The following is a 24,531-nucleotide window of genomic DNA, read 5'->3' as shown; positions in this document are numbered from 1 at the left end:
GTGGCCCCTTAAGCAGGGAGCTTGTGGCCCGCCCATTGTAGCTTCTACATCACAACTACAAGATTTTTCTATTTTTCATCTTTCCCGATTCACAAAGATTTGAATAAAGAAATAACCAGAAATGCAATTTTGAGTTTAATTTTCTTCATATGTGTCCTGCATCATTAGAAAAATGGCACCAGAACATATAAAAACAAAATTTGCTTCAGAGTTGGTTTTTAAATGAGAGGAAGTTTAAAATGCCCATTGGCTGTTTGTGTCATGTTATGTAAAAATGTTCTGCAGCCTGCAGAAGCTGATCCTCTACAAACCTAAAGTGTGAACGCGTCCCTCATGGCTCATCAGTGGACGTGAGGATTGGCTTTAGGGGGGGAAATTGACAACATCTTTGCAGGAGCGCACTAAAGGGGCGACGGTCCGCTCCACTACACTGAAGTAGGGATGTCTACAGTGGAAGAAGAAGAAGGGGGAGGGTCCCACTTTGTCACAGGCTGCTATGTAGATTAACCTTTCAATTAGTTGTTATCAGGTCCTCTCCATGTCTCGTCGCAAGCTTTCCAGCCATCGCTCTAAGACACCAAATCCCGCAAATTCGCTCGGATATGTCGCCTCACGTTTATTCTTCGACGTGATAATAAGGAGGAGTATCCGAAGGGGGGAAAAACTTGAAGAGGTAAAAAAAAAAAAAAAAAAACTACCAGCGGATATATTTTTTTGCGGGTTTCTTCAGTTTTGATGTCGTCGCTGCAACGAAACTTGGCGTTAATTTATTGTTTTTTGACGCGCGCGCTCGGCGCACGCGAGAAAATGCTCCAATGGAGGCTGCGTAGCATTTCCGCGGATAATCTGGAAAATGAGAGGAAGAAGATGAAGCTGAGAAATGGAAGCTCGGTCATAACTAGCGATACATAATTGAGAAGCTGTGATGAAAGAGCCGCGGTGGTAACTTGTATTCCCCGCTGGATATCTCTTTTTCCTCCAGGGCACACTATTTGTCCTGATATTTGATAGTTGATGGTGATAAAGAGGTCATACCAACATTTGCACGGGACGTTAATAATTCCGCACGCATTCTTCTTCTTTTCCTGGGCTGAAAAATGTGCATTTAATGTCTCATAAATTTCAGTTTAAATGTTATACCAGGAGAATTAGAGCTCCACTTAGGGGGAATAATGAAAAACAGAGGAAGCTTCGGAACATTTTTTAAAATATATTTAGTACTGAACACTTGTGTTTATTTTATTTTTTGTAACTTTCCCCTTTAAATTAAAATGCGACTTTAATCGGTTTGTGGAAACAAATGATAGATTTAACAAACAGCCAATTAAAGTCCAAAATGATTCAAATCACTCTCAAGTGTAACCAACTGTTTCAAGGAGGAATGTGAGTAAAGGTGGGCTGGTGTTTGATGGCGTAAAACTCCGCGTTGTTATTCATCTACTGTTGTTGCCACTTGGCGTGTTTTGCGTCTGTTCGTGTATTTTTCACGTAATAACGACCCACTGGCTCGGTTTGGTCCGTAGGATCCTGTTTTACCCGTGTTTGGGGCAGAGCGGTATCGATTCATCACTTGGGGGCACCTTAAGAGGCGGGTCAATTGAGTGAAGTGACAGATCATACAGCCAGTGGCGTGCCGCCTAGACCGAGCTCATACATAAAGATTGACATGTCCTTTATCAAACCAGAAATCAGATCTTGTCTTTACAGCCAATATTGAAGTTGCTAGGGAGGGCACATTAGTGTAGGTAAGGTTTAATGAGACTCCATTGGATTGTAATCAGCGTCATGTCGGATTCATGTAAACTACAACATTGTAACAAAATGGCGACTGTTTAGGTGACATCAGTTATGCTGGCAACACTGTGATTTAGAGGTTCAACTCCGCGGAACACCAACTCCGGGGCTTGTTACGTAGTTCTCGCCGGTTCCTTTCGTCGCTGAACGGCTGCGTGGGCTTTGCAGACGTGCCTCCGGCGTCCGGCAGCAGCTGTCAAGGAGTGAGCGTTGATTATTCTTGTGTCATTAAAAAGCAGTTTGTCGGACGTCGAGCTGTCAAAAGTGGCGTTCGGACAAGAACTACGGTTAAACTCACGGCTTTTATTGGAAATTCTTATCCTTTTTTTAGGGAATATTTTTTACGTTAATGTTTCGGGAATGTAATTTTAAACTTGCTAGGTTTGACAAACCTTAAACGGAGCAAACAAACAAACAAAAAAAATGCGTATCTGTCGACGGGAACACACTACTTTTTCTTGAAGTCCGTGGAAGTTTCTAGTTGCCTGTCATGGCGTTTAAAAACTCGCCGTTCTTGGAAAAAAAAATAGTCTCTTTGAAATCGGACATCTGTTTTACTGTGTGGATTAGGGTGTCAGACTATGGATTAAGTCACTCCGGTTTCTTTAGCGGCCATGACAGCGCCTGCATCTGTTTTTATCCATCTGTTTCTCATGTTTTGGCACATCTTAAGAAGTCCTGCATTCCTATGGCTTAGCCTTTTCACCCAATATATATATATAAAAAAAAAGCTACATATGTTAATGTGATTAAAATGCTTTCCTCCCCCCTTCTTTTTCAGATTTAATCTGGGATTTTATTAATAAATAAAGTTCCTGATCAGCTGATTCCTACCAGTGTGGATTTTACTTTTTTTTTTTTTTTTTTTTTTTACAACTTTTTGCTCAAGTTAACTTGGGATTGAGACGGGACAACAAGTGTGTGGATGCTTCCATGGAGCATAACCTCTTGACCTCCTTGAGGATGTGGATGTACCCAGTTTTCACCTGCAGAAAGGGGGAACCTTTATGGATCGCACATTTTTGAAGTGAATTGCTCAATCATGGTAAAACTTGCAAATCCTCTGTACACGGAGTGGATTCTTGAAGCAATACAGAAAATCAAAAGGCAGAAGCAAAGGCCCTCGGAGGAAAGAATTTGCCATGCGGTGGCCACGTTGCATGGACTGGACAAGAAGACCATCCTTGAACAGTTGGAATTAAGCGTTCTTGATGGCTCTATCCTCAAGGTTACAAATAAGGGGAGCACCTCCTACAAGGACCCCGGGAACCTGGGAAGACTCGGATCGGTTTTGCCTGCGAACACATCTGTGCCATCAAAGGATTCTATATGGGAATCGAGCGATCTGCGCCACATCGATTGGAATAAAATACTTAGGAGGGCCATCGATGGTCTGGATGATACCCACGGCTCCTCTCTAAAGAACATCGAGCGCTATCTGAGGAATCAGGACGACCTGTCAAACGTTGTTGATAACCCTGCTTTCCGGCAGAGGTTGCGACTGGCAGCAAAGCGGTCCGTCAATAACGGCAGATTGTTGAAGAACGGTCCGAGGTATAAGTTCAGCCATGGTGGCGTGGAGGGAAGGAGCTCCAGGTGTCCAAGTGCTTCCCCCTTGCTCCTGTCATTGGTGACGCTCCTCCCACACGAACGAGACCAGGTAAACTCACCCCATTCATGCTATATTTGAAGCAGACGTGTTTAACAAAAGCACGCCATGTCACAAGAACGAAACTTGACATCTCAATCGAATTAGTTGGGCACATGGATTGTTAAACTTTCAAAATAAAGTTTTTAAAAAAAATCACCTAGTGGAGCTGTCTCCCCAAAATTGGTCTCCAAAATAAGAGGGCTTAGATATTCTGAAAGTAATGCTGACAGTGTGTGGTAGGCAGTCTGCTGTAGGCTTCCCACAGGTTATGTAACTCTAGCCTAATGACCTTAGAGGATGTGGCCACTTGTCTTGCCAGTTCTATAGCATCTGCGAGGAGAATCTGAATATTTTATTGGAAACTTGTGCAATTGTGAAAAGGGAAGGCAGATTATTCTCAGACTGGAGTTCAGGTCCTGACCCTTGTGCAAGTCGAGCCGCCCCGGAGAGGAAATGGAACCATGTAAACAAACTCACAGGTTCAATTGTTTCTCTGTCTCTGCACCGCTGACTCATACTTTTCCATCATGCTTAGCACCAAATGGTGTTTGATTTAAAAAAAAAAAAAATGTTGGTGCAAACTGCTTTAAAAACTTAAAAAAAAACAACTTTGAGTAATTTTTTTTAAGGTGTTATGCATCAGTTCTGCAGCTGCATCAATGTGGCCCTGCTCTTCAGCAGTTTCACAGTGAATAATCAGGAAGCGACACCTTGATACAGCACCCACAACTGTGACTGCATCTGTGGTCAGGCCAAAAGTGAAACCGAGAACTGTTTAGAGACATAGCGTCCTCCACTGACTCTCATAGTTGAGGAAAGGCGCGCTGTTTTCCATTTGGAACATTTCAACCTATTGCTCCCAGCCTGATGACATCACCCCCTCCAAACACTTCAGGTTTAACATTGACTTCAAAGGACGTTTAGTTGTGAAGGCACCAAAATAGTGTGTGTGCTGAGAATAAGAGATACTTTGAGGTTTAAAGGCAAAGAAGAGCAGTCTTGGTTTAGAGTTTATTAGATTTTGAAAAGACTCTGGCAGGAACAAAAGCGAGGAATGGGAGGTTTTTTTTTTTTTTTTTTCCCCCCCTGCTGTGTTATGCAACCACTTCAGCTTGCTCTCTTTCTACCAGCAATGTTCTAATAGGACCCCACCCCCTCACTCAGGACAGCCTGCTCTTTTGAAGCAGCATAATTTCCTGTAATGTACTTAATTTAGAATCCCCAAGTAAATCATCAGCATCTCTTCAGCCGCCGTTTGTCTCGCTGTTTTTCTCGTTTCTTTTTTGGCCTCGCACCGATTCTAAATTGGTATTGATTTTTATCACCAGACCTAAAAATATTCCTAATGGAAATTAATCCACTTCCAGGAACAGACTTCATTGCTCTGACTGCAGACAGTGTGTTGGGAAACCGCATTAAGATGCGTTCTTTAGAAGAAAAAAAAACACTTCCATCACTGGGGGAAGTTGTAGATAACTTCTACTGAGAGCTTTCAAAAGTTCTCCATTCATCACCAGCATATATGATCAAAAGGTAAATATTTCCAGACTTGTTGATGCGCGTCTGTTTGTTTAGCATCTTGACTGGAAGTGAAAGCTTTCCAGTAATAGCAGAGGCTATCAGCTCAAACGCACTAAAGTGTGATAACAGAAATCTGCTGTCAAGGAATCAGGCTTGCGCCGTTTGACCTTTAACGATCCCTCAACTAACAGACATTTATACTTTCTTTGCAGATAGACCACCATAAAATGTTAAAACCTTATATTTAGGGTAAAAAAAAAAATCACAAAACTGTATAGAGAATGACAAAAATTTGATTCTAGGCGCGTGCAGCCCGAATGTCTTCAGTCAGCTTTTGAGCTACGAACACACCAAAAATATGAAGCTCGTTCAAAAATTCACTAATGGCACATTTTTGAACACGCATTTAGCGCGTGGTACTCACACTGGACTAGCAGGGAGGGGCTTCCTTATCTTTCTGTTTTTCTCCTGTTTACTAGCTCATGTCCGCCACCTACTGTTGGAAGAGGCTTGGTGCAAAATGTCAAAGCGGTGTAAATTTCGTGACCCTTTCTTCAGGCTCTTCCTTTCTGAGCTCTGTTCCAATAAATGAAAGACTTGGAGTCGTAATGTTCCATCTGGGCACAAACCATTATTATAAACGTCTCTTCCATGATCAATCTTCATACGGTTGGCACTTCTGTTTATCAAAAGGGACGCCATCCATTCTTCACTACCAAATCCAAGTTCCTGATTGGTTAAAATTGGACCTGGTTTAACTTTCAGTGTCCGTTCAGTGGCCACGCTGTATGTAGAGCGCGAAAATGGGCTAAAAAATGTGCGTAGGTACTAGGGCTGCACGATATGAGGAAAACTCGCGATATGCGATATTAGAGATTAAAATTGCGATCATGATATAATTTGCGATATGTAAACAAATAGCAAAATAACCAAATAACCATTCCCATTACATTGCAACAGTTTAAAAATTATACTCCAAATGTCACTCGTCGACATAGGTGACAAACATCTAACATAATAGGCCTCCATCCGATTGGTCAAATGCATAAAGGGATTTATTTGATTCGTTAAATGGTTCAAGCTGACATAAGATTCTTTTAGCACATTTAAGGCTTACGATTTATTGCGATATTTGCCGTCTTTTGCGATATGCATATTGCAGAGCTGGATTTCGCGATAACAATAAATTTGCGGTACATTGTGCAGGCCTAGTAGGTACACATGAACACGAGAGTTGGTAGAAGTCCGAAATGCGCATTTACTTGAGCTTACATAGACTTTTATTGAAAGTGATTGCTTGAACGGGCGATGTGAATGTATATATTTTTTATTTTTATTAATATAATCCACAACATTAGGCTGGTTCGGATTTCTTTCCGGCCACATTTGGGACTTTAGCTTTGTAATGACTCCAACTCAAAGACACATTCAAATATTGACCTGGCAGATTGGGAAATGAAGTAATCCTGGATGTGGCAGCAAACCACCTCCTCTCACCCGCACGACTAATTAAAACAACCAGGAACAATGACCAAATTGCTGCTGCATCACTTCAGCACCCCCCCTTGGGGTTCATTTGGATGTTGGGACAGATTGAAAGTGCACTCGTGCCTTGTGTTTGTCGACAAATGAGAGGAGGAAAAAAAAAGGGGAGAATGAAAGATCTCTCCTGATTTCAGCAAAAGGCCATCTGCAGGTCAACACCAATGGTGATTTGGAAGATGCAAATTTGGTTGGTGACCTGCGTCACAGAAAACAGGAACTAATTATGCCCATCCCTGGAGTACAGTTTAAGGCTGCAGTCAACTGGGAGGGCCCGAGTGTGTAAACTAATGAGGAGGTGGGTTATTTATGGTCACACCCAGTCAAGTGTTGTTTTTCTGTTCAGAACTTTCACCAGCCTGCTCTTCTTGCACTCCCTGGGGCTTTTGAAAGGGATACCGCATGTAAAGTCAACAATAGGAAGTAAAAGCGTCCCCCTGAGATCAGTCTTTACTGGTAACTGTATAAAGCTATGGCTTGGCTCTGCCCCCTCCACCCCCTGGTCTATGTGGGAGTCCTCCTAAACCTCTGAACTGGTCCATAAGCCCTTAAATGAGTGTTTGTCCACAACATTTACAGTGGATCATGGCAGCAACAATGAGTGTATGTTATATTATTGAGGTAATTTGATTACATGCTAGTTAATCCTTTCATGCTGGAGTGCAAGCTTTAAGAATTGGATTAAGCCCTTAAACTACGATTACCCAAGATCACTTACACATTCAGATGGAGCGGATAAAGGAGGTGGATCTCAAACGCAGCATATCTCTGAGGATGAGATTAATTTATTATTCATTTCTAGTCTGTGAAGACTCAGCTCTTTTTTTCCTTTTCTTTTTATTCTCCGAGCTTCTACTTCCAGTTGATATATTTGCAGCCTCTTCATTAAATCCTCAAACTAGTTTTATCTTTTTGTGCCCCAAACCAGGGACACTATACTCCAGTGACTTTAGAAGTGCCAGGAAAAGTGAGACGTCTAAGAAACGGCTTTACATTAATGCTCTTTAATGTCTGCCTTCCCACTCAGCTCCGGGTCGACCCCATCCCAATATGCAGTTTCTGTCTCGGAACAAAGGAGTCCAATCGAGACAAGCGAGCAGAGGAACTGCTGTCCTGTGCAGACTGTGGAAGCAGTGGTAAGTAGCATCACTCTGGATGGAGGCTCTCCTCATGCAAAACCTACCATAAAAACTGATCATGTCAAAAAGGAGGATTTTATTCTTTACAAAAGAGAAAAAAAAACCTTTTTCCCCCCTTAACTTTATTAAAATGTAACTGTTATTTCTGCACAGACTTTTCCACTAGATCTTCTATTATAGTCAATTTATTATGACTCCAGTTGAAATTCTTTATTATAATCCTTAAAGGTATTTATAATGTAATGAAATGTGTCCTAATAGACAAACACTTAGGCTCTGGGAAGCAAAGAGAGCCTCTTTTGTCAGTACTGGGCACACAGCCCTCCTACCTGAGTAAACCGTTTTGAGGCTGTTGACAGGCTGTTTGTTCTCATGTTTAGTGTGCTCTTTAGGCTGTAATGGATCGAGTCAGATGATGGCTGCCGCATCGCCAACCTTTGTGTACAGACATGACCTAATTATTGTCTGCACATGGACTTTAATTCTACTGTTCTGAATTATTTATTGCTTTTTCTATAAACGATAACTGTCACATGACTAAAAAACATAATTACTTGCATATTTGTTAAAGCCAAAACACAGACTCTATTCAAACTTGTTACTGATGCTGTGGATAATCCTCAGTTTCTTAAACTTATGTAAAGAAAGGATCATAGGAGCAATCTGACTGTGTGGCTGCAACCTTTAGAGGGACAAATGCACTAAGGAGCTGTTAGAATCTGGAAGTCATTTTCACTTATTTCATATTCTGGAAGAGAGAAGTTCCAGGCGTGCAAAGATCAAGCTTTTCCTCTCTTTAGATTGTTGGCATTTGCCTCTGTGTTCTTTTTGTTCTGGGCAGACCTGCCCATAAAATATATATATATATATTTATATAAAACAACACACCTCTACCGAGGAGCCATTTATATTTGAACAATTATTTTAAATGCCATAAGGAATTGTTCTCCCGGTGACATTTTTATAGCTCAAATTTGACTAAGTAGTGCAGAGGTGGTTTTCATTAACCACTTGTAGTGTACACAAATTGTGCTCTCACTGTAAAACAGCTGTTTTACAACCATGAGAGGGAGCCGGGTGAGGGGGAAGGCAAGCTTTTACATGATTTTCATGGATCGGCTTCCATTAGAAAGAGTGCTGCTACTGTTTCTGCCTCATTAAGATCAAATTATCTGTAATTAGCGGCTCAGATGTTTGATCATACTGTTTTTAGACACAAGTTGTGGAACGGGAGGGGGGAGGTTGTGGACACACAGGCCCGCCTTTGTTTTTCATGCTGTAACACGTTAATATTTAACTTTGCCGTGCAAATAGATGGGAAGCATTATCTAGAGCTTGTTTACTCAGTCGACTCAGTATAAGCAAGGCCTGTGTGTGTTTGTATCTTTTATTGCTTCTGAAGGGCATCCATCATGTCTGAAGTTTTCCCCTGACTTGACCTCAAACGTGAAAAAACTACGATGGCAGTGCATCGAATGCAAAACTTGCAGCTCCTGCCGGATCCAGGGCAAAAACGCAGTGAGTACATCCCATAGTGTCGTTTTGGCTCGGAAGGTAGATCTCATCCCGCCCACCCCCCCTGAGGATTTGCGGAGATTTGTAAAGCCTCTCGAGCACAATCGAGATTATTCCTGCAAAAAGACTTTAAATGACAAGCGGGTGTTACATGCAATGCAACTGGGACATCTGGCAAACATGCCCACTGCTCCCTTTCCAGGAGGAGATGCTGTTCTGCGATTCATGTGATCGGGGCTTTCACATGGAGTGCTGCGATCCACCGCTTTCAAGAATGCCAAAAGGTAAGGTGTTTACACTGTCTGCCTTCTCTGTTTCCCCCTTTCTGCTGTCAATTCAAAGCCTTTTCTTCACAGGCTGTTGGAGGCTGTCACTCGGCACACAGAGAAGCAGGGACTTGTTAGAGCTTTGCATGCACATCACATTATACCGCCATCCTCAGGGACATTTGCTATCTGTACAGTCCTGACCCCACATTGAGGTTTTAATGGTGGCGCACATAAGATACTTGGCAGGCAATTCATACCAGTCACATAGTTAGCTCAATAAGCTGACATGAAGTCTATTTCTTTGGGTAGTGAAGTGACCCTGTGTTTTCCTTATGGATTTTAGCTTTGTGCTGAGTAATTGATTGTCATTGTGAGCTGGCGGGATTCCTACCAGCACTTTAAGTCAAAGAAAATGTTTTGAATAAATGAATTCTCCATCTTCCGAATTGATGAACCCTCCCAAACGCTTTTTTTTTCATCCCCTCCCCCCTTGGACACTCTCCAGGAACCTGGATCTGCCAAGTCTGCAGGCCCAAGGAGAACGAGAAGAAACTACTGCACAAGAAGGCCGATCAGATCAAACGTCGATATGCAAAGCCAATGGGAAGGCCCAGAAATAAGCTCAAACAAAGAATGTGAGTGGAGAACTCACCTGCTTCCATCTACCTACATTTCTTAAATCCTTTTAACTAGAACCAGAAAGAATGACCAATTTTGAATCTTTGCACTGGCTTCCAGTCAGCTTAAGGATCGATGTTAAGGTTCTTTTATTCGTTTATAAAAGTCTAAATGAAACTTGACCCTCATTTTTATCAGATTTACTTTTAGTTTATGACCCTCCTAGAGCCCTCAGGTCCACAGGTGCAGGTCTGCTGGTGGTCCCAAAGGTCAGAACTAAGACCCACGGCGAGGCCTCATTTCAGCAGTGTGGGCCTCGCCTGCCTGAGGACGTGAGGGCTTCAGCCACTGTGGAGGTTTTTAAGAAAAAACATAAAACTTCTTTTTAGTAAAGCTTTTACATAGTTTTTGATTTGATAAAATTTTAACAACCAATTAGATCTGTTTTGATTGTAATGGTGGGATGTGTATGTGTTGGGTTATGTGTATTTTTTAATTAATTTATTTGTATTATTATTCGTATTATTTTTACTATGTTTATTATTTTAACTACTATATTTGTTATCTTATTCTTATTTCTGGGAAGCACTTTGACATGCTCTGTAGCATGAAAAGCGCTCCATAAATAAATTTAAATTTGAATTTTAAGATTTATTTTGCAGCATTTTTTTATTTTTCTGCACTGTCGAGCCACATTCACACCACCCTCGACAATGCCGCCGCGTTCAAGTGACCACTCCCAATGAAATTCTTTTCATGGTGTTTACGTAGCTTTAGTTACGATAAATCAAACCTCATGTGATCTGTCTCAGTACCGGTGGATGCAAAAGGCTTCAAAACGTACAAACCTTGACACTGTTTACCTAAAAATACATTTTTTTCCTCCTCCCACAGGTGTGTAACCAGTGTTGATGGCTCCATGGTAGCACTTGGAGGAAGGGGGTCACCTGGTAGGGGTCAAAAGATTACCGTCTGTTCCTCACCTTCATCTGGTCATGCTGCATCTGTGAAGGACGCCAGAGACAGATTGGCTGTTGCAGAGCCTTGTTGTGTGGTCAACGCCTCCCAATTCACCACCTCCACCTCCCCTCCCACCACCACCCCCACCTCCCACACGCCCACCTCCACTCCAGCCACACTCACTATTAACAAGAAAACCAAAGGGCTTATTGACGGGCTTTCCAAATTCTTCACTCCTTCCCCAGTGGGCCGTCGCTCGCGAGCTTTAGCCGTAGAGTCGCCCAGCCTGTTGTACTGTAGGGACGAGGGTCCGCCCGAGCCGGCCAAGCCTCCAGAGCCGTTTGCCTTCGCTGCTGATGCCGCTCAAAAAATAACCCCTTCATCCTCTGCACTTCCTCCCGCTTCCACTTTACCAGGACCTAGCCCCCCCTTACAGGTGTCCAGCAGCTCCACCTCTGCTAACTCGCCTCAGAGCTCTTCCAGCCAGTCTAGTGTTCCCTCCCTGAGCAGTCTCTGCAGTAGCAGCCAACTGAAGGGACTTTTTGATGGACTTTCTCACATTTATACCACTCAGGGACAGTCGCGGAAAAAGAGACCACCTTGCTACGCGCCGCCTAAGCGCATGCCCCTTAAGCAGGATTTCTCCAAAACAGGGTCCCAGTGCCTTGGAAAAGGCGAGTTTAGCAAAAGTAGGTTACACTCTACGTCTGCCGGGCCCGGCCGACCCAGAGGACACGCTTTTAAGATGCTCGGTCATTTCAAACGTAACCCTTTCCTTAAAAAGCACAGGACGCTAGGCAGGCTCAGGTATAAAGTGAGCCCTCAGAAGGGAGCCCCCTCGCCAGGAAAGGGAGACTCAGACGGAAGAATTAAGCCTGAGAATATTCATGGTAAGCAAGGTTAAAAATTTCAGTCAAGAACTGCGTCTCCTCACCTTTAAGCTGCTTTTTTCTTAGCTTGAATCTCGCTTCCCCCCCCCCAACAGCTAATCTCTATATATATTCTTTTGTGAGAGCATTACTCTCAACATTCTAACAGATTACTAATCCTCTTCCTTTTTTTATTTTTATTTTTTACTTTATTAACAATTTCGTTGCGTTTTGACTTGGCTGCGAAGTTTCCGTGGCTTCCATCCTCTCGCCCGTTGGCTTTTTGTCATTGTGCATGGCCCACTAACTTCCTCATGTTGCTCCTTGCTCTGTCCTTGACCCTCTGCCCAAGTCTGCGCATCGTGATTTACGCATCCTAGAAACCGTAGCCACGCCGTGCTCTTCTTCATCCCACCCCTCACCCCTGAAATCACTGTCTCCTGTCAACCCCACTTCCAGAGTTCATTAGACGCAGTGATTCACCCACACAAGTTGACTCAGAGCTGACATGCTGATTACACCCATAAGTGCACTAACCCTCACATTTCACCGCTGCACTTTAGACGGCTTTCATCTTTCCAGCAGCTTTAAACAAGGTCGCACACCACGTATCTGTAATGCACCAATAACATATCACTTTCACTTTTTTCTTTTTTTGAGCTCTGGATATTGATGTCTATCATGAAATTCCTGAATGCATTCCAACATCAGTTTCCTTTTTACTTGTTCCCTTCACTGCATCTGCTGCTTAATTTATGGGAAACTCTCTTGGTGGATGACTAAGCACATGAAAGCGGTTACGCAATTATAGTGATTTAGTTTCACTTCATTACATTAGGGATTTTCATATAAACATGCAAAGATGATACATTATGAAATTCCTCAGAGACCCAGACTCAGGAGCAGTTCTCACAGTATAAGCACATTTGCATAGAATTCATTTATGAGGTTATTCAGCTGTTTCCAACAGCCTGCTGTTGATATGTCGCCTGATGGATTGACAACAGTGTGTTCCTGTGCCTGTAGCGGATCACAGTGCTGTGCTGCACGCCAAGCAGAGAGTCCAAGCCCACTATGTGGCCATGTCCGGTGACCACGTCACTGAAGAGGATGCGGAAACCTTCGCACGAGTGCAGGAACTCGCAGCTCAGGTCAGGAGTCACGAAGAAACAGATACAATCTGGGATTCTCAAGACATTTGTTCATGCTCAAGTCATTGAGTGCACAAAGCATTCGTTTTTGTTTCAGTTTAACTTTTTTCTTGATTATAAAAGCAAAAATCGGATGTATTGTTCGCCTTTAAGATTTATCTGATTTCAGTTGGTATTTTTTAATGTTGCGTTCACACCAAACATGATTCAAGCGTCAAATCCACCGACTCTCTTTAAATGTATGTCAAACTCCCAGATTTTGGATACTTGTCCCAAAATGTCTTCATAAACTTTCTGGCACGTGTGAGAAAGGTTTTCAGCCTCATGGCTACATGGAGGCACTGACTGGATTCCTGTACTGTGTTCCCTCGTTTATTGTGGGCTTTACGTTCTAAAAGTAACCCACTGTAGGTGAAATTTAGCAATGTTTCTAGGTTGTAAACCCTTCACTACACACATGCTTTTCTCAGATAGACATTAACATTCTCACACTTTTCTCTTATGTTAAAACTCTCAAAGTTGAAAAATAATTCCAGTATTATAGAATCAAAACAAAAATCTGACTGTGATCAAAGATATGGAGAACACAGAGGATGCTGAGAGTACAGGTTTATGTATTTAGAAGAGTTTTACAAAAGCATAGGTTCACATGTCTGGGGTCATGAGAGAGATTCTCCCAATACGGTGAGGTTCACCATCTACTGCAGGAGCTGCGTCTGAATGACGGCTGCTTTCAGCGCTACTGACCCAGTTTGACAACTTGCTGTCCCACATTTAGTTCGAGGAGGGAAACATAAAAATGGGATTTAAAATTAGAGGACCTTTTTATTATTCTCTCAATGTAAATAAGAAAAATATCTAAATTCAGGAGGAGAGCGATCGGATTCTCTGCATGATGGATTTGGACTCCACTCGCTGATCACGTCAACACGTCTCAAACCAAAACGAAGTCACTGATAGGTTGACGTTCAAACCAATGTTTAAAGAACGGTTTGCTCATGCAGCTTCAAATTGTGTATTTTACCTCATCAATTCCCTTCCTGCAGTGTTTGTCGTTTAACATCTCTTATGGTAACACATGCAGACAAATTATTTGAGTCAACATCTGTTTGTTTGGTTTCTTGTTTGGCCTTCTAGACAGATCTAGACAGATCCAACCTGCTATTTTTTTAAACAGCAACAAAATCCAGACATTTTTTCATTTTGGTTCAAACCATTACAGAGATGTTGGAAATAATTTAGTAGATGAAATGAAAAACTTTTCAGCATTCCTCTCACAGACTATTATTTTAAAAAGGATTAAAGGTAGATTTAGTGTATTTTCCCAGGATACTTGGGACCCACAAAGTGCATTTGTGCTAAATCACATCTCTGCGTAAACTTCATTTTCAACGTCTTTCCACAGAAAACGGGATCACTGACGTGCACGGATTCGAGTCGATGCCCGTCTGTCATTGAGTTCGGGAGTTATGAGATCCAGACGTGGTACTCCTCACCGTACCCCCCTGAATATTCAAAGTAGGGTTCCTGTCCAACAAACATGTCTCTTCTCTTCTTCCTGCAGCTGCATTGATCTCTAGTTACTATGATAAGGCCTCACATTGAAGGGATAAAGAAGCCATAACCCGGTGTTTTGTCTCCTCCAGATTACAAAAGCTTTATCTGTGCGAGTTCTGCCTGAAGTACATGAGAAGCAAAAACATTCTCCAGAGGCACACAAAGAAGTGCGGCTGGTTCCATCCACCAGCCAATGAAATCTACAGAAAGGACAACCTTTCCGTATTTGAGGTCAGCTTTCCTTTACAGCAATAAAGCAATAACTGTATGCTGCATGAGCTTTCACCACTGAATGGGGCTGTGGGAGGAGGAGGAGGAGAAGGAGAAGGAGGGGAAAATGGGAACTGTTTGAACAGTGTCCCCTTGCTCTTTTTATTCCGTGTCTAGGTTGATGGAAATGTCAGCAAACTATTCTGCCAAAACCTCTGCCTGTTAGCCAAGCTTTTCCTGGATCACAAAACCTTGTATTATGATGTGGAGCCTTTCCTCTTCTACATACTTACAAAGAACGATGAGAAAGGCTGTCATCTTGTGGGCTACTTCTCTAAGGTACGGATTTGATGGGAAATGATAAACACCACTCGTTATTTTGAGCAATTATACTAATACAGAAGATGTATTTGCAACATTTGTATTTGTTTTTGTTCATAAAAAAACTCAAGAAACATCACAAAATCTTTTAATTTGAGAAGTTTTTTTTCCTTTGGATGCAAATGTCAAAATATTCAAATTGTCCACAAAGCAGATAGTTTATCATGTGATTTTACATAAATACTTCTAAAGGGAAAGTCCTTAGTGTGTTTATGCACAGCTTAAAACAAGGACAATGGCAGGTGCAGTAAATTGCCAGTTTCAGCAGAGCTCTGACATACTTGATCTGTTTCTCCTTCCCTCAGGAAAAGCTTTGCCAGCAGAAGTACAATGTCTCCTGCATAATGATCATGCCTCAGTACCAAAGGCAAGGATTTGGAAGGTTCCTTATTGATTTCAGTAAGTTCTTTATTGCCTTTTATAGCTCTAAAATCTTTTCTTTTTCTTCTTCCTCCATCGGTCTTCACAAACAATTTCAAATTAAACGGTGGATTTGTAGCTCGTGGCAAGGTGCTGTTATTTCGTTAAGGCTTTGAAAGGGCCCAATCAGGAGCATTCATGTACAGTTCTTAAGCAATCACAGGTGATTAAAGGTGAGAAACGGCGCTCTGGCAGCTTAGAATTATTTGATGGCTTTCAGGGTCGCCCTAAGAGCTCAAAATCCCCCCATTTTCTCCCCCTGACCTCTAATGAGGAGTATACGCTGCTCCTACGTGCAGTAAATGCAGCACATGCAGTATTTATGGTTTGCGGTCCACTTGAGAAAACAGTTGCTGCCTTGAGTGGATTTCTGTGTTTAGGCAGGCGGTTTTTAGTCATTATAGACACTTTTATTATTTTCTAAAGTTGTCTCTGAGACGCGGGAGCGCGGGGAGGCAGTAATGGAGCATTTGATTTCCTGTTCACTTTGGGAGCCATTGAGACACAGAGATGCAAGAGCATCTGTGATATTGAGAGTGCGCTGATAACAAAGGCAGGGATAAAGGGGGAACAAGCACGGCTGAGTTTGGAGCCCTTTGAAGGCTTTATTGGAAAATGTAGCTCTGGAGCTGGAAGTTATTTAGATTAAAGAGTTTCTGCTGTGCTTGTTTGAGCTTCACAGCTGTTTTCTCAGAGAACGCAGGTGGGAAAACGCTTCTTTGAAGTCATAATTACACGTATGACATTCATGCTTTTGTTTCAATCTATCAAAAATGTGCTTTCACTTTGTTATTGTTTGTTAGCGAAGCTTCATTTCTTAAAATCATCCCATTAGATGTTTGGTTGAGTGTTGGGTGCACATTCAATGGGATTCATTGGTTTTTCTGCTGGTAAAGGATGACCCATGACAGGACGCTCATCAAATTAATTAGGCTCTCATTCATATATTTGTACTTAGGTTAATTTCCCCTCGTTTTTTATATCTCTATTTAAGTGCAGCACTGCCGTCCAGATGCTTCCTTCTACTCCGACAACCTTTGCTACCCTTGGTTTACAGTTTTCTCAGCTATCCATGTGTTTCATTGTGCCATAAAAATCTCTAATTTTAGCTTCAAAGCTAAATATGATGCAGAAGCAGCCTGTAAAAAGTCTTTTTTGTTTGTGTTTGAACCGTGTCTTTTTAGGTTACCTCCTCACCAGGCAAGAAGGACAAGTTGGCTCCCCGGAGAAGCCGCTGTCAGATCTGGGTCGCTTATCCTACCTGGCATATTGGAGAAGTGTCATACTGGAGCACCTTTATATGCCCCCAGATAAACACATCAGTATTAAAGGAATAAGCAGAGCCACTGGGATGTGTCCGCACGACATCGCCGCCACTCTCCAGCAGCTCGGCATGATTGACAGACGAGATGGCAGGTCAGTTTCCGAGCCTCAGTCTCCTTTAGCCCGCGCTTCTGCTGCTGCACGCCGTCTGACTTAACCAGGTCAGCAAGTATTTTTAACAGCATATCCATTATTGCAGCTGAATATTGACAGAAGTAAGTCAGGTTAAGAACCCCAAAGGATACTTGGCACCTGCGGTCCCAAAGAGCTCGTCGTCGTGTCTGTATTTAACCACGCGGCACTTTACCTCTGTGCCGTTAATTCATGCTTTTTTAAAATGTTTGAATCTGTGTGTCATAGGACTGTGTTAGTCAGAAGAGAGCGACTGATCCAGGAGCACATGGAGAGGCTGAGAGCCTGCCCACGCCAGAGAGAAGTGGATCCAAAGGCCTTACGGTGGACTCCTTCCTCCACTCTCAACCCCGTCCTGTCTGAGGAGGAGAGGGAGGTGGAGATGGATGTAGGTTTTTTTGTTCCAGAACCACGTTTGGGTTTTTTTTCTGTTCATGCTCTCCTAAAATGATGTTTATTTAGCCATTTTCAGGCATCTGATACATTTGATCACTCTCATCGACTGTGAAAGCGCTATCGCAGTTTTCTCACCAATATTCTCTCAAAAAGGAGGGGATGGAATACAAAACAAAGGTGGATGGAAGCAGTTGAAATATGTCTTTTATATATCACCCCCAAAAAAGATTGGAAATCATTTACACATCTATCCCAACACAAATGAAAGAAAAGGCCTTGGTTGTGCAGTCAAGTATTGTAATAAAACAACAGAGAGGGAGATTGAGGAGCGCTTTGTTATCTGCTTGAATCATCCAAACAGCTGGTTAATTGTCCCATTAACTCGTAGCCGCTGTGTGTGTTTATCCATTTATGTTGCTGCTGCAGATCCATGTTGAAATGAATGTGTTAAACGGACAGTACTGGTTCAGTCACAGGAAAGCACAACAGAGTGTTTGAACGCGCTTCGTTTCCCTCAGAAGGAACAAAAAAGCGAAACTAAAACGGTTTCATTTTGGTCAAAGTCCCACTCTGATCATCTTTTCTATTCTAAAAGCGTTCCCAGTGTTCTTTTAATTCGGAGTTTGTTGTTTTTAGCCAAAATTTAAAAAACCTGTGTCGTTTTCTAGGAGATAGTTTCTGCAAAGTGGCAGTAGTTAATTAGAATTTTACCCCTGAGTTTTGACAAGGAGTCTATGCCTTCATTTCCCATCATCCCTCGTTTTACACGCTCTCCCTCTAGCTTACAGCCCCCAACCTAACATTACCGGTGCAGAAATAAAAAGTAGCTAGCAATATCGGAACGTTCCAGCTGTACAGTTTTGAACCGGATACCAGCTCGGATGAGGAAAACAAAGACGTACATGGATCTGTTTGTCTACAAGTGGATGCATCAGAATGAAGTGAAGCGAGGAGCTTGGGGCTTGCCCAGTGGATATTCTGCGACACAGTTACGATCTTTTTCAGACTGGATTTTTTTCCCTCTGCTTTATCCAAATTGAGAAGAATTTGGATAAAGAAATCATCAGAAATGCAATTTTTATCTTAATTTTCCTTTATACAAGTCCTCCATTATGAGAAAAGTTCCATTTTCATCGGAGTGGGTCTTTAAGGGGGTAAAATAAGGCCAGTAATGGAAAGGCAATCTCTGTGTCACCACATAATTGATAGTACTGAATATTCCATGAAAAGCAATCTTTTAATGGTTGCTTAACAGAAATGTTTCCATCACGACCTGCAGACATCCAATCAAGGAGCTGCTCATATTAAGTGGAAAAACGTGTATTGATTCATTTGTCATGATGTTAATTCGAATCACTTGTTTTCCCATTAGCCTCGTTGCTCAGATATTCCATCCCTGCGTGCTCCTTTCCCAGAGATAATGCGTCTTGTCTGTTTAATTACCAGGCTGAGCGGCTGAAGGAGCGGGCCAGTTGCTGGGAGAAGGAGGAGAGGGAGGGCTACACCGTGACTCACGGACACAGGCAGCCTCTCACCAAGGTCCACTGCAAGATCCCCTTCCGGACCTATCAGCGGCGGCCCACTCCCACCTGGACCAGGCGAATCCAGCAGCCGGAGGCAGTAAGCGACGACGAAACCGATGAGGACTCCGATGCCTCGCCGCCCGTCCTGAAAAAAGCTCACGCGATACTGGCCGCCAAGAGAAAGGTGCCTTTTGGTGTTTGTGTGACAGATGCAGGGCATCACTGGTCTGCAGTTGTAGTCTGTGATAAAGTGGAATTGCATGACATTTGGATATTATCTTTCATTAAGGAGCACAGTGGTTACTTGAGTGAGATGGAAAGGTTTGATAAATATTCATAAATTTAGTTTAGGGTTCAGTGGCTTCCTCCTGTCATCTGCAGCCTCCCCGTGTGCCTGCAGCAGCAGATAATAGATTGTGTTTTCACTGCCGGTGTTGAGCCTGTGCAGGCTAAACCTTGTACCATTGTCAGTGGTCATGGTTAATTTACCGCCCTCTTCCCTGCGCCTCACATCTGTTCTGTCTATAAGGCACTGCCCCCTTGTGCTGGAGATAATAACACTGCCGGCTGCGCCATGTCAGGAGACCTTTTCAACAAGAGAGGCATAGAAGCCCGAAAAGAATGACACCGGCTTTTGGAGCTTATTTAGTGCATTACAGTATTGATTTCACATTTTCCTTGTGAAGGACTTTACAGCAGAAAGTGGCTGAGTTGCAGGCAGCTGGAAGGAAACAAGCGGAGAATAAAAAAGCTAGACCGTGGTCTCTGCTTACTCTGCCTTTCTCATTTGTGGTTTTGCACAGCGAGCTCCATTGCTTAAACATTTAGTCTTTCTGTGTGGTTTAAACATTTTGCACAGACTGAATATCTTCTATTCTCGCTTGTTTCTACACCTAGTGGCCTAACCAAAAGAGCGGCTCTGCTGTGCAGGAGGCGTTTATAAACCCCTCTTTGCTCTGTGTTTCAGAGAACCGCCATTCTCAAGAAGAGAGGCCGTAAAAGGAAGCAGATAAACAGCAGCGTGACGACAGAAACCATCTCTGAGACCACGGAGGTCTTGAATGAGCCGTTCGATAACTCCGACGACGAACACCCCATGCCCCGGCTAAAGCGCAGCTCAAGAGGGGACGAGATGGAAGATGACGACGATGAGGAGGAGGAGACCCGAAAGCTGAAGACTGTAACTGTGCCTATGAAGCGGCGGAGAGGTCGCCCAAGGCTGGAGAAAAACAAGCTGACGAGCAATCGCGAGTTCTGGAGTGAAGGTATTTGAGCGCGTTTTTATTTTACAGGATGTTTCTCCGTGGTAAGACTCTGAAGATCTGTTGTTCTGCCTTTGATCCGTAGATTGCCTTCTGTCTAAGAGAACAAGCAAACCTCGTCCAGTGAAGCGGAAGAAGGGCTGGCCCAAAGGAGTGAAGCGTGGCCCTCCTAAATGGAGGTTAAAGAATGAACGAAAGATGGGCTTCAAGCTGAACCTCTACACTCCTCCTGAGACACCAATGGAGGCAGAGCAGCAGCACGAGGAGGCAAAACAGGATCCAGACCAGGACTTTGGAAGTGCAGATGAAGGCAGCAAAGAAGGGAGAGGTTTTTCTAGTCCAGTCATGATGCAAGAGGAGGTCCACTGTCCACCCTCGAGTCCTCCTCAACATCTATCCCAACATCTAAGCTCCCCTGAAAGGTCCCTGGAGACGTCTCCGGTGTGTTCTCCTGCTGGCTCTGTCGATGCGGTTTCTCCTGCAGCCGTGGAAAGAGGGGACTCCACGGAGCCAGCTGAGGAGGACCAACAGGGAAGTGGACGTGAGCAAGACTCATCAGCCAAAGATTTGGATCAGAGCCCTGAGGGGGCCGTCTCCCTGAAGACCAACAGTGTTGAGGAGGTGGAGCTTCAGGATGCAGATGATGAAAGCCACAGCAAGGCAGCAGGACCCAACAGCTGCGCGGAAGACTTTGAAAATCTTCCAAAGGAGACCCCAAAATGTGCCCAGCCCTTTTTAAATCCAAAAGATAACAATGGCTCTGAGTCGAGTCCGGATGTATCTAAAGTTGTGAGCGCAGAGGAACCAGCTTCTTCTGCAGAACACCTGCAGGAGGCAGTGGCTGAAACGACAGCTGCAAAGCAGACACCTGAGGCTGTGGCAGTCGCTACGATAGCAGCTGTGGACTCTGATAATCCTGCAGACTCTGAGTCAGAGGAGGAATGCACGCCGAGTTCCGCTCCAGACCGGCCGCCTCTGCCGTCTGCAGTGAGGTCGACGCTCAGCCCTGTCCTGAGAGAGGATCCCCCAGTTTGCACAGAGATTGACTCAGAGACCGTCCAAGCTGTTCAGTCTCTGACACAAGAAACCGAGGCGGAGAATATTTTCCAGGACTGCGTGGAGAGCCAGGAGCCCTGCAGGCGCCTGCAGACCTATGCTCACGTGGCTCAAAGCCCCCAGCTCACCTCACTGGACGATTGCCCCCATTCGGACCACAGCAGCCCTCTGTCTTCTGCACAGTCCCACCCGAGCCAGTCGGTGCGCTCCGTTAACAGTCCTGCCGTCTCCATCCTAGAGAGCGGCTACACTCAGATCAGTCCCGACCACAGCGCCATCTCTGTGCCGTCCCTCCACAACATGGAGACCAGTCCCATGATGGACGTGCCGTCAGTGTCGGATCACTCCCAGCAGGTGGTGGACAGCGGCTTCAGTGATCTGGGCAGCATTGAAAGTAACGCGGAGAACTACGAGAACCCCAGTAGCTACGACTCCGCCATCGGGGGTAGCATCTGCGGGGCCGGCCCTTCCCAGAACAGCTGCTCGTATGGCAGCATCCCCACCAGTGGCCTGCCCCAAAGCAGCTGCGCCGTCAGCCAACAAATGGCCGCCGTTAATCCCGGCAGCTGTGGGATGATTCAGCAGAACAGTCTGAGCTCGCCCCCACACTGCAGCGTCAAGTCGCCCCAGGGCTGCGTGGTGGTGGAGAGGCCCCCCAGCAACAGCCAGCACAGTCAACACAGCACCCAAAGCAGGCATGGCCCTCACAATCAACTTAGCCAACACAATCAGCACGGTCCACACAATCAGCTAGCGCCGCACGCCCAACAAAACCCCCACAACCAGCATAGCCACCACCACAATCATCACCTGCAGCACAATCAGCTCAGCCAGCACAATCAGCATGTTCAGCATAGCCTTCACAATCAACACAGTCAGCACGGCCAGCAGCAGTGCGCCATACCCACCAACTTCACCACCACCATGCAGCTGGCAGATATCCCCGAGTCTGGGAACCCCAACTTCAGCCTGTATGAGAGGATTAACCACCAGGGGGAGTACGGCGGCGGCCACTATCCTCAGTCGTCCGGTTTGAGTCTGGCCAAACTGCAGCAGTTCACCAACACCTTCATCGACCATCCTCACTCTCTGCCTTTCAACCACTCCGCCTCACACCCCATCACATCTTATGCAAACACCCCGTCACAGCACTCCAGTATTGTGTCTTTGTCCCAGACCCCGCATCGAGTCCCTAACCCCCAGGTGCAGGCCACCATGACCCCCCCCCCCAATCTGAGCTCACCCCCCCACATGATGCTGCAGCGCAACATGGGCATCCCGCCCTCACAGCGGATCCAGCCCCAAATGACATCGAAGAGTCACATGTCGGCACGCTCCAAGTCCACTCCGCTGTCGCACCACCACCAGCAGCAGATGTACGCCCGACCGCCGCAGACCGTGGCCATGCAGGCCCCGTCCAGGACGCTGGCCGCCATGCCGCGCATGAACATGAGCGTGAACATCATGCCGGCGCCGGGCTACAATGTCAACTCCATGAACATGCCCTCTCTGAACGCCATGAATGGCTACAGCATGAGCCAGCCCATGATGAACAGCGGCTACCATGGCAACCATGCCTACATGAACCAGTCAACACAGTACTCTATGCAGATGGGCTTGATGGGAACACAGCCATACCCCCAGCAGCCCATGCAGGCTCCACCACATGGCAACATGGTGTATCCTCCTGCTGGTCACCATGGTTACATGAACACGGGCATGTCCAAGCAGTCCCTGAAAGGGCCTTACGTCAGGCAGTAACCCCCCACCCCGCAGGACTACGCTCGTTCTTCTCGCGTGCATTTAGCTGTGTTTTTTTTTTTTTTAAAGATGCACTGATCTGGCCTTTTCTTTTTGTGCGTGTGTGTGCGCGTGTGCGTGCGTGTCTTTCCTTTTCCGTTTTATTACTTAAAAACCAGCAGCAGCACTTGGAAAGAATGCAAAAAGTTTCCGCGAGTAAACTTTAAAGAGTATTTTTGTTCGTTCAGATGGGAAGCCTTACATCGTTACGATGAAAATATATTTAAGTAGTGTTAGTGTCCGACGTGTCGGGTTCTGAGCTCAGACATAGATTTTATCAGTGCTCTTGCAGTCGTGTAGCAGCCTCAGATGAAGCCATTTAATGTGCCTGCTACAAGTGGACATAGTGGCTGTTTGAACCTGTTCAGTGTACCTGTCTAACAGTGCTGACAATTAGTTTGTACTATACTCTTTGCCTTTGCATATTTAAATTATTGTACTTATTTTGTAAAGTGACACCAAGCATGCTTCAGTCTCTGTTAGTGACAGTGCATTGAGTAGTACTGTACAAGTGTTGTGCTTAATGGCAAGCCATTTTAAAAATATCTTGCCTTTTATTAGGTTTTCCCTCCACGGGGAGAAAGATGAAACTATATTTTGTTAAATCTAATAATGTAAAAAAAAAAATATGTAAACTTAGTCCTGTTTTCTGTTTGGTTTGAGAGGTTTTATTGCGATGTATGTATAATTCTGAAGTCTTTTTGTAACAGATCTCCTCGAGGCAGCTTTCTGTTTAATAAAGCAGACTGATTTCTGTCATAATAACAAAGCATATCTCAGTGTTTGTACCCTGTTGATTCTAAAACATTTCAGGATGTCAAGAAATGTGGCAGAATTTAAAGAAACTAAATGATTATAAAAAGGAATAACAATAAAGAAGATATAAATTTAGTCCAAAGTCAATATTTTACATAATGCCTTTAAAGCTACGTTTTCATTCCATCTGTAGATTTGTTTTCTATCTTTATAAAATGTCGAATTTATATTTTACCGAAGTGTAGAAGAATAGAGCCTGTGAATAGACCAAACTAAGCTAATGGATTGCATGTAAAACGCAACTTGTATTTGTGTTTTTGTTAATATTGCTCTTTTGTAGCCTTTGTACCTGTACAGAGTCGCTGGATTGAACAGGAGGAAAATACCTGGGGATGTGCACACAAATCAGAGAGAACGACATTCTTGTATTTATGACTTTTCTCCTTTTGTCAGTCATTTAAAATGCTGTACATTTTAGCATAAAAATAAATTATGATTGACCATCTAAACCATTTTTCTCCTCATACATTTGTACCTGCTGGCTCCAAGAAGCCAAAATCCCATAGATCTCTAGAGAAAGAAAGAAGCTATTATTCTGTCAGCATAACCATTCTCGCTTCTCTACCTTTTTTAAAACATGTTCTTGCGAATCCTTTTATCCCATTGTTATTTCTTTAGTTTAGTTA

The 24,531-nt window shown here is 44.0% G+C and overlaps 1 protein-coding gene across 4 annotated transcripts; it reads left to right on the top strand.

The window, feature by feature from the left end:
* The first annotated feature begins 447 nt into the window (after window positions 1-447).
* Window positions 448-24,354, top strand: kat6b (K(lysine) acetyltransferase 6B). 4 transcript variants are annotated; one of them, XM_078937287.1, is made up of 17 exons: window positions 448-673; window positions 2,576-3,454; window positions 7,536-7,644; window positions 9,050-9,165; window positions 9,365-9,446; window positions 9,937-10,066; window positions 10,944-10,999; window positions 12,905-13,029; window positions 14,435-14,547; window positions 14,676-14,817; window positions 14,974-15,135; window positions 15,483-15,576; window positions 16,782-17,013; window positions 17,281-17,440; window positions 18,895-19,155; window positions 19,939-20,236; window positions 20,319-24,354. In XM_078937287.1, exons 2-17 carry the CDS (start codon window positions 2,837-2,839, stop codon window positions 23,048-23,050), a joined length of 5,430 nt encoding a protein of 1,809 aa, XP_078793413.1. In that variant the 5' UTR covers window positions 448-673; window positions 2,576-2,836; the 3' UTR covers window positions 23,051-24,354. The 4 variants fall into 4 exon arrangements, with proteins under 4 accessions (XP_078793413.1, XP_023804954.1, XP_023804955.1 ...); XM_023949186.2 differs by having other exon boundaries at window positions 463-673; window positions 10,944-11,899; XM_023949187.2 differs by lacking the exon at window positions 448-673 and adding an exon at window positions 1,739-1,997.
* The last annotated feature ends 177 nt before the right edge of the window (window positions 24,355-24,531 follow it).

The sequence above is a fragment of the Oryzias latipes genome, chromosome 19 (assembly GCF_053564925.1).
Source record: "Oryzias latipes strain Hd-rR chromosome 19, Olatipes_Hd-rR_3.1".
Lineage (NCBI taxonomy): Eukaryota > Metazoa > Chordata > Actinopteri > Beloniformes > Adrianichthyidae > Oryzias > Oryzias latipes.
Note: the sequence above shows the minus strand (reverse complement) of the source record. Positions and strands in the feature narration are given on the sequence as shown.

Bases quoted from the DNA above. Each gene is read 5' to 3' on its own strand.
- kat6b (XM_023949186.2), top strand. From the start codon at position 2,837: ATGGTAAAACTTGCAAATCCTCTGTACACGGAGTGGATTCTTGAAGCA. The intron at 14,548-14,675 runs GTAGGGTTCCTG...TGTCTCCTCCAG, and splicing joins TACCCCCCTGAATATTCAAA to ATTACAAAAGCTTTATCTGT. The intron at 20,237-20,318 runs GTATTTGAGCGC...TTTGATCCGTAG, and splicing joins TCGCGAGTTCTGGAGTGAAG to ATTGCCTTCTGTCTAAGAGA.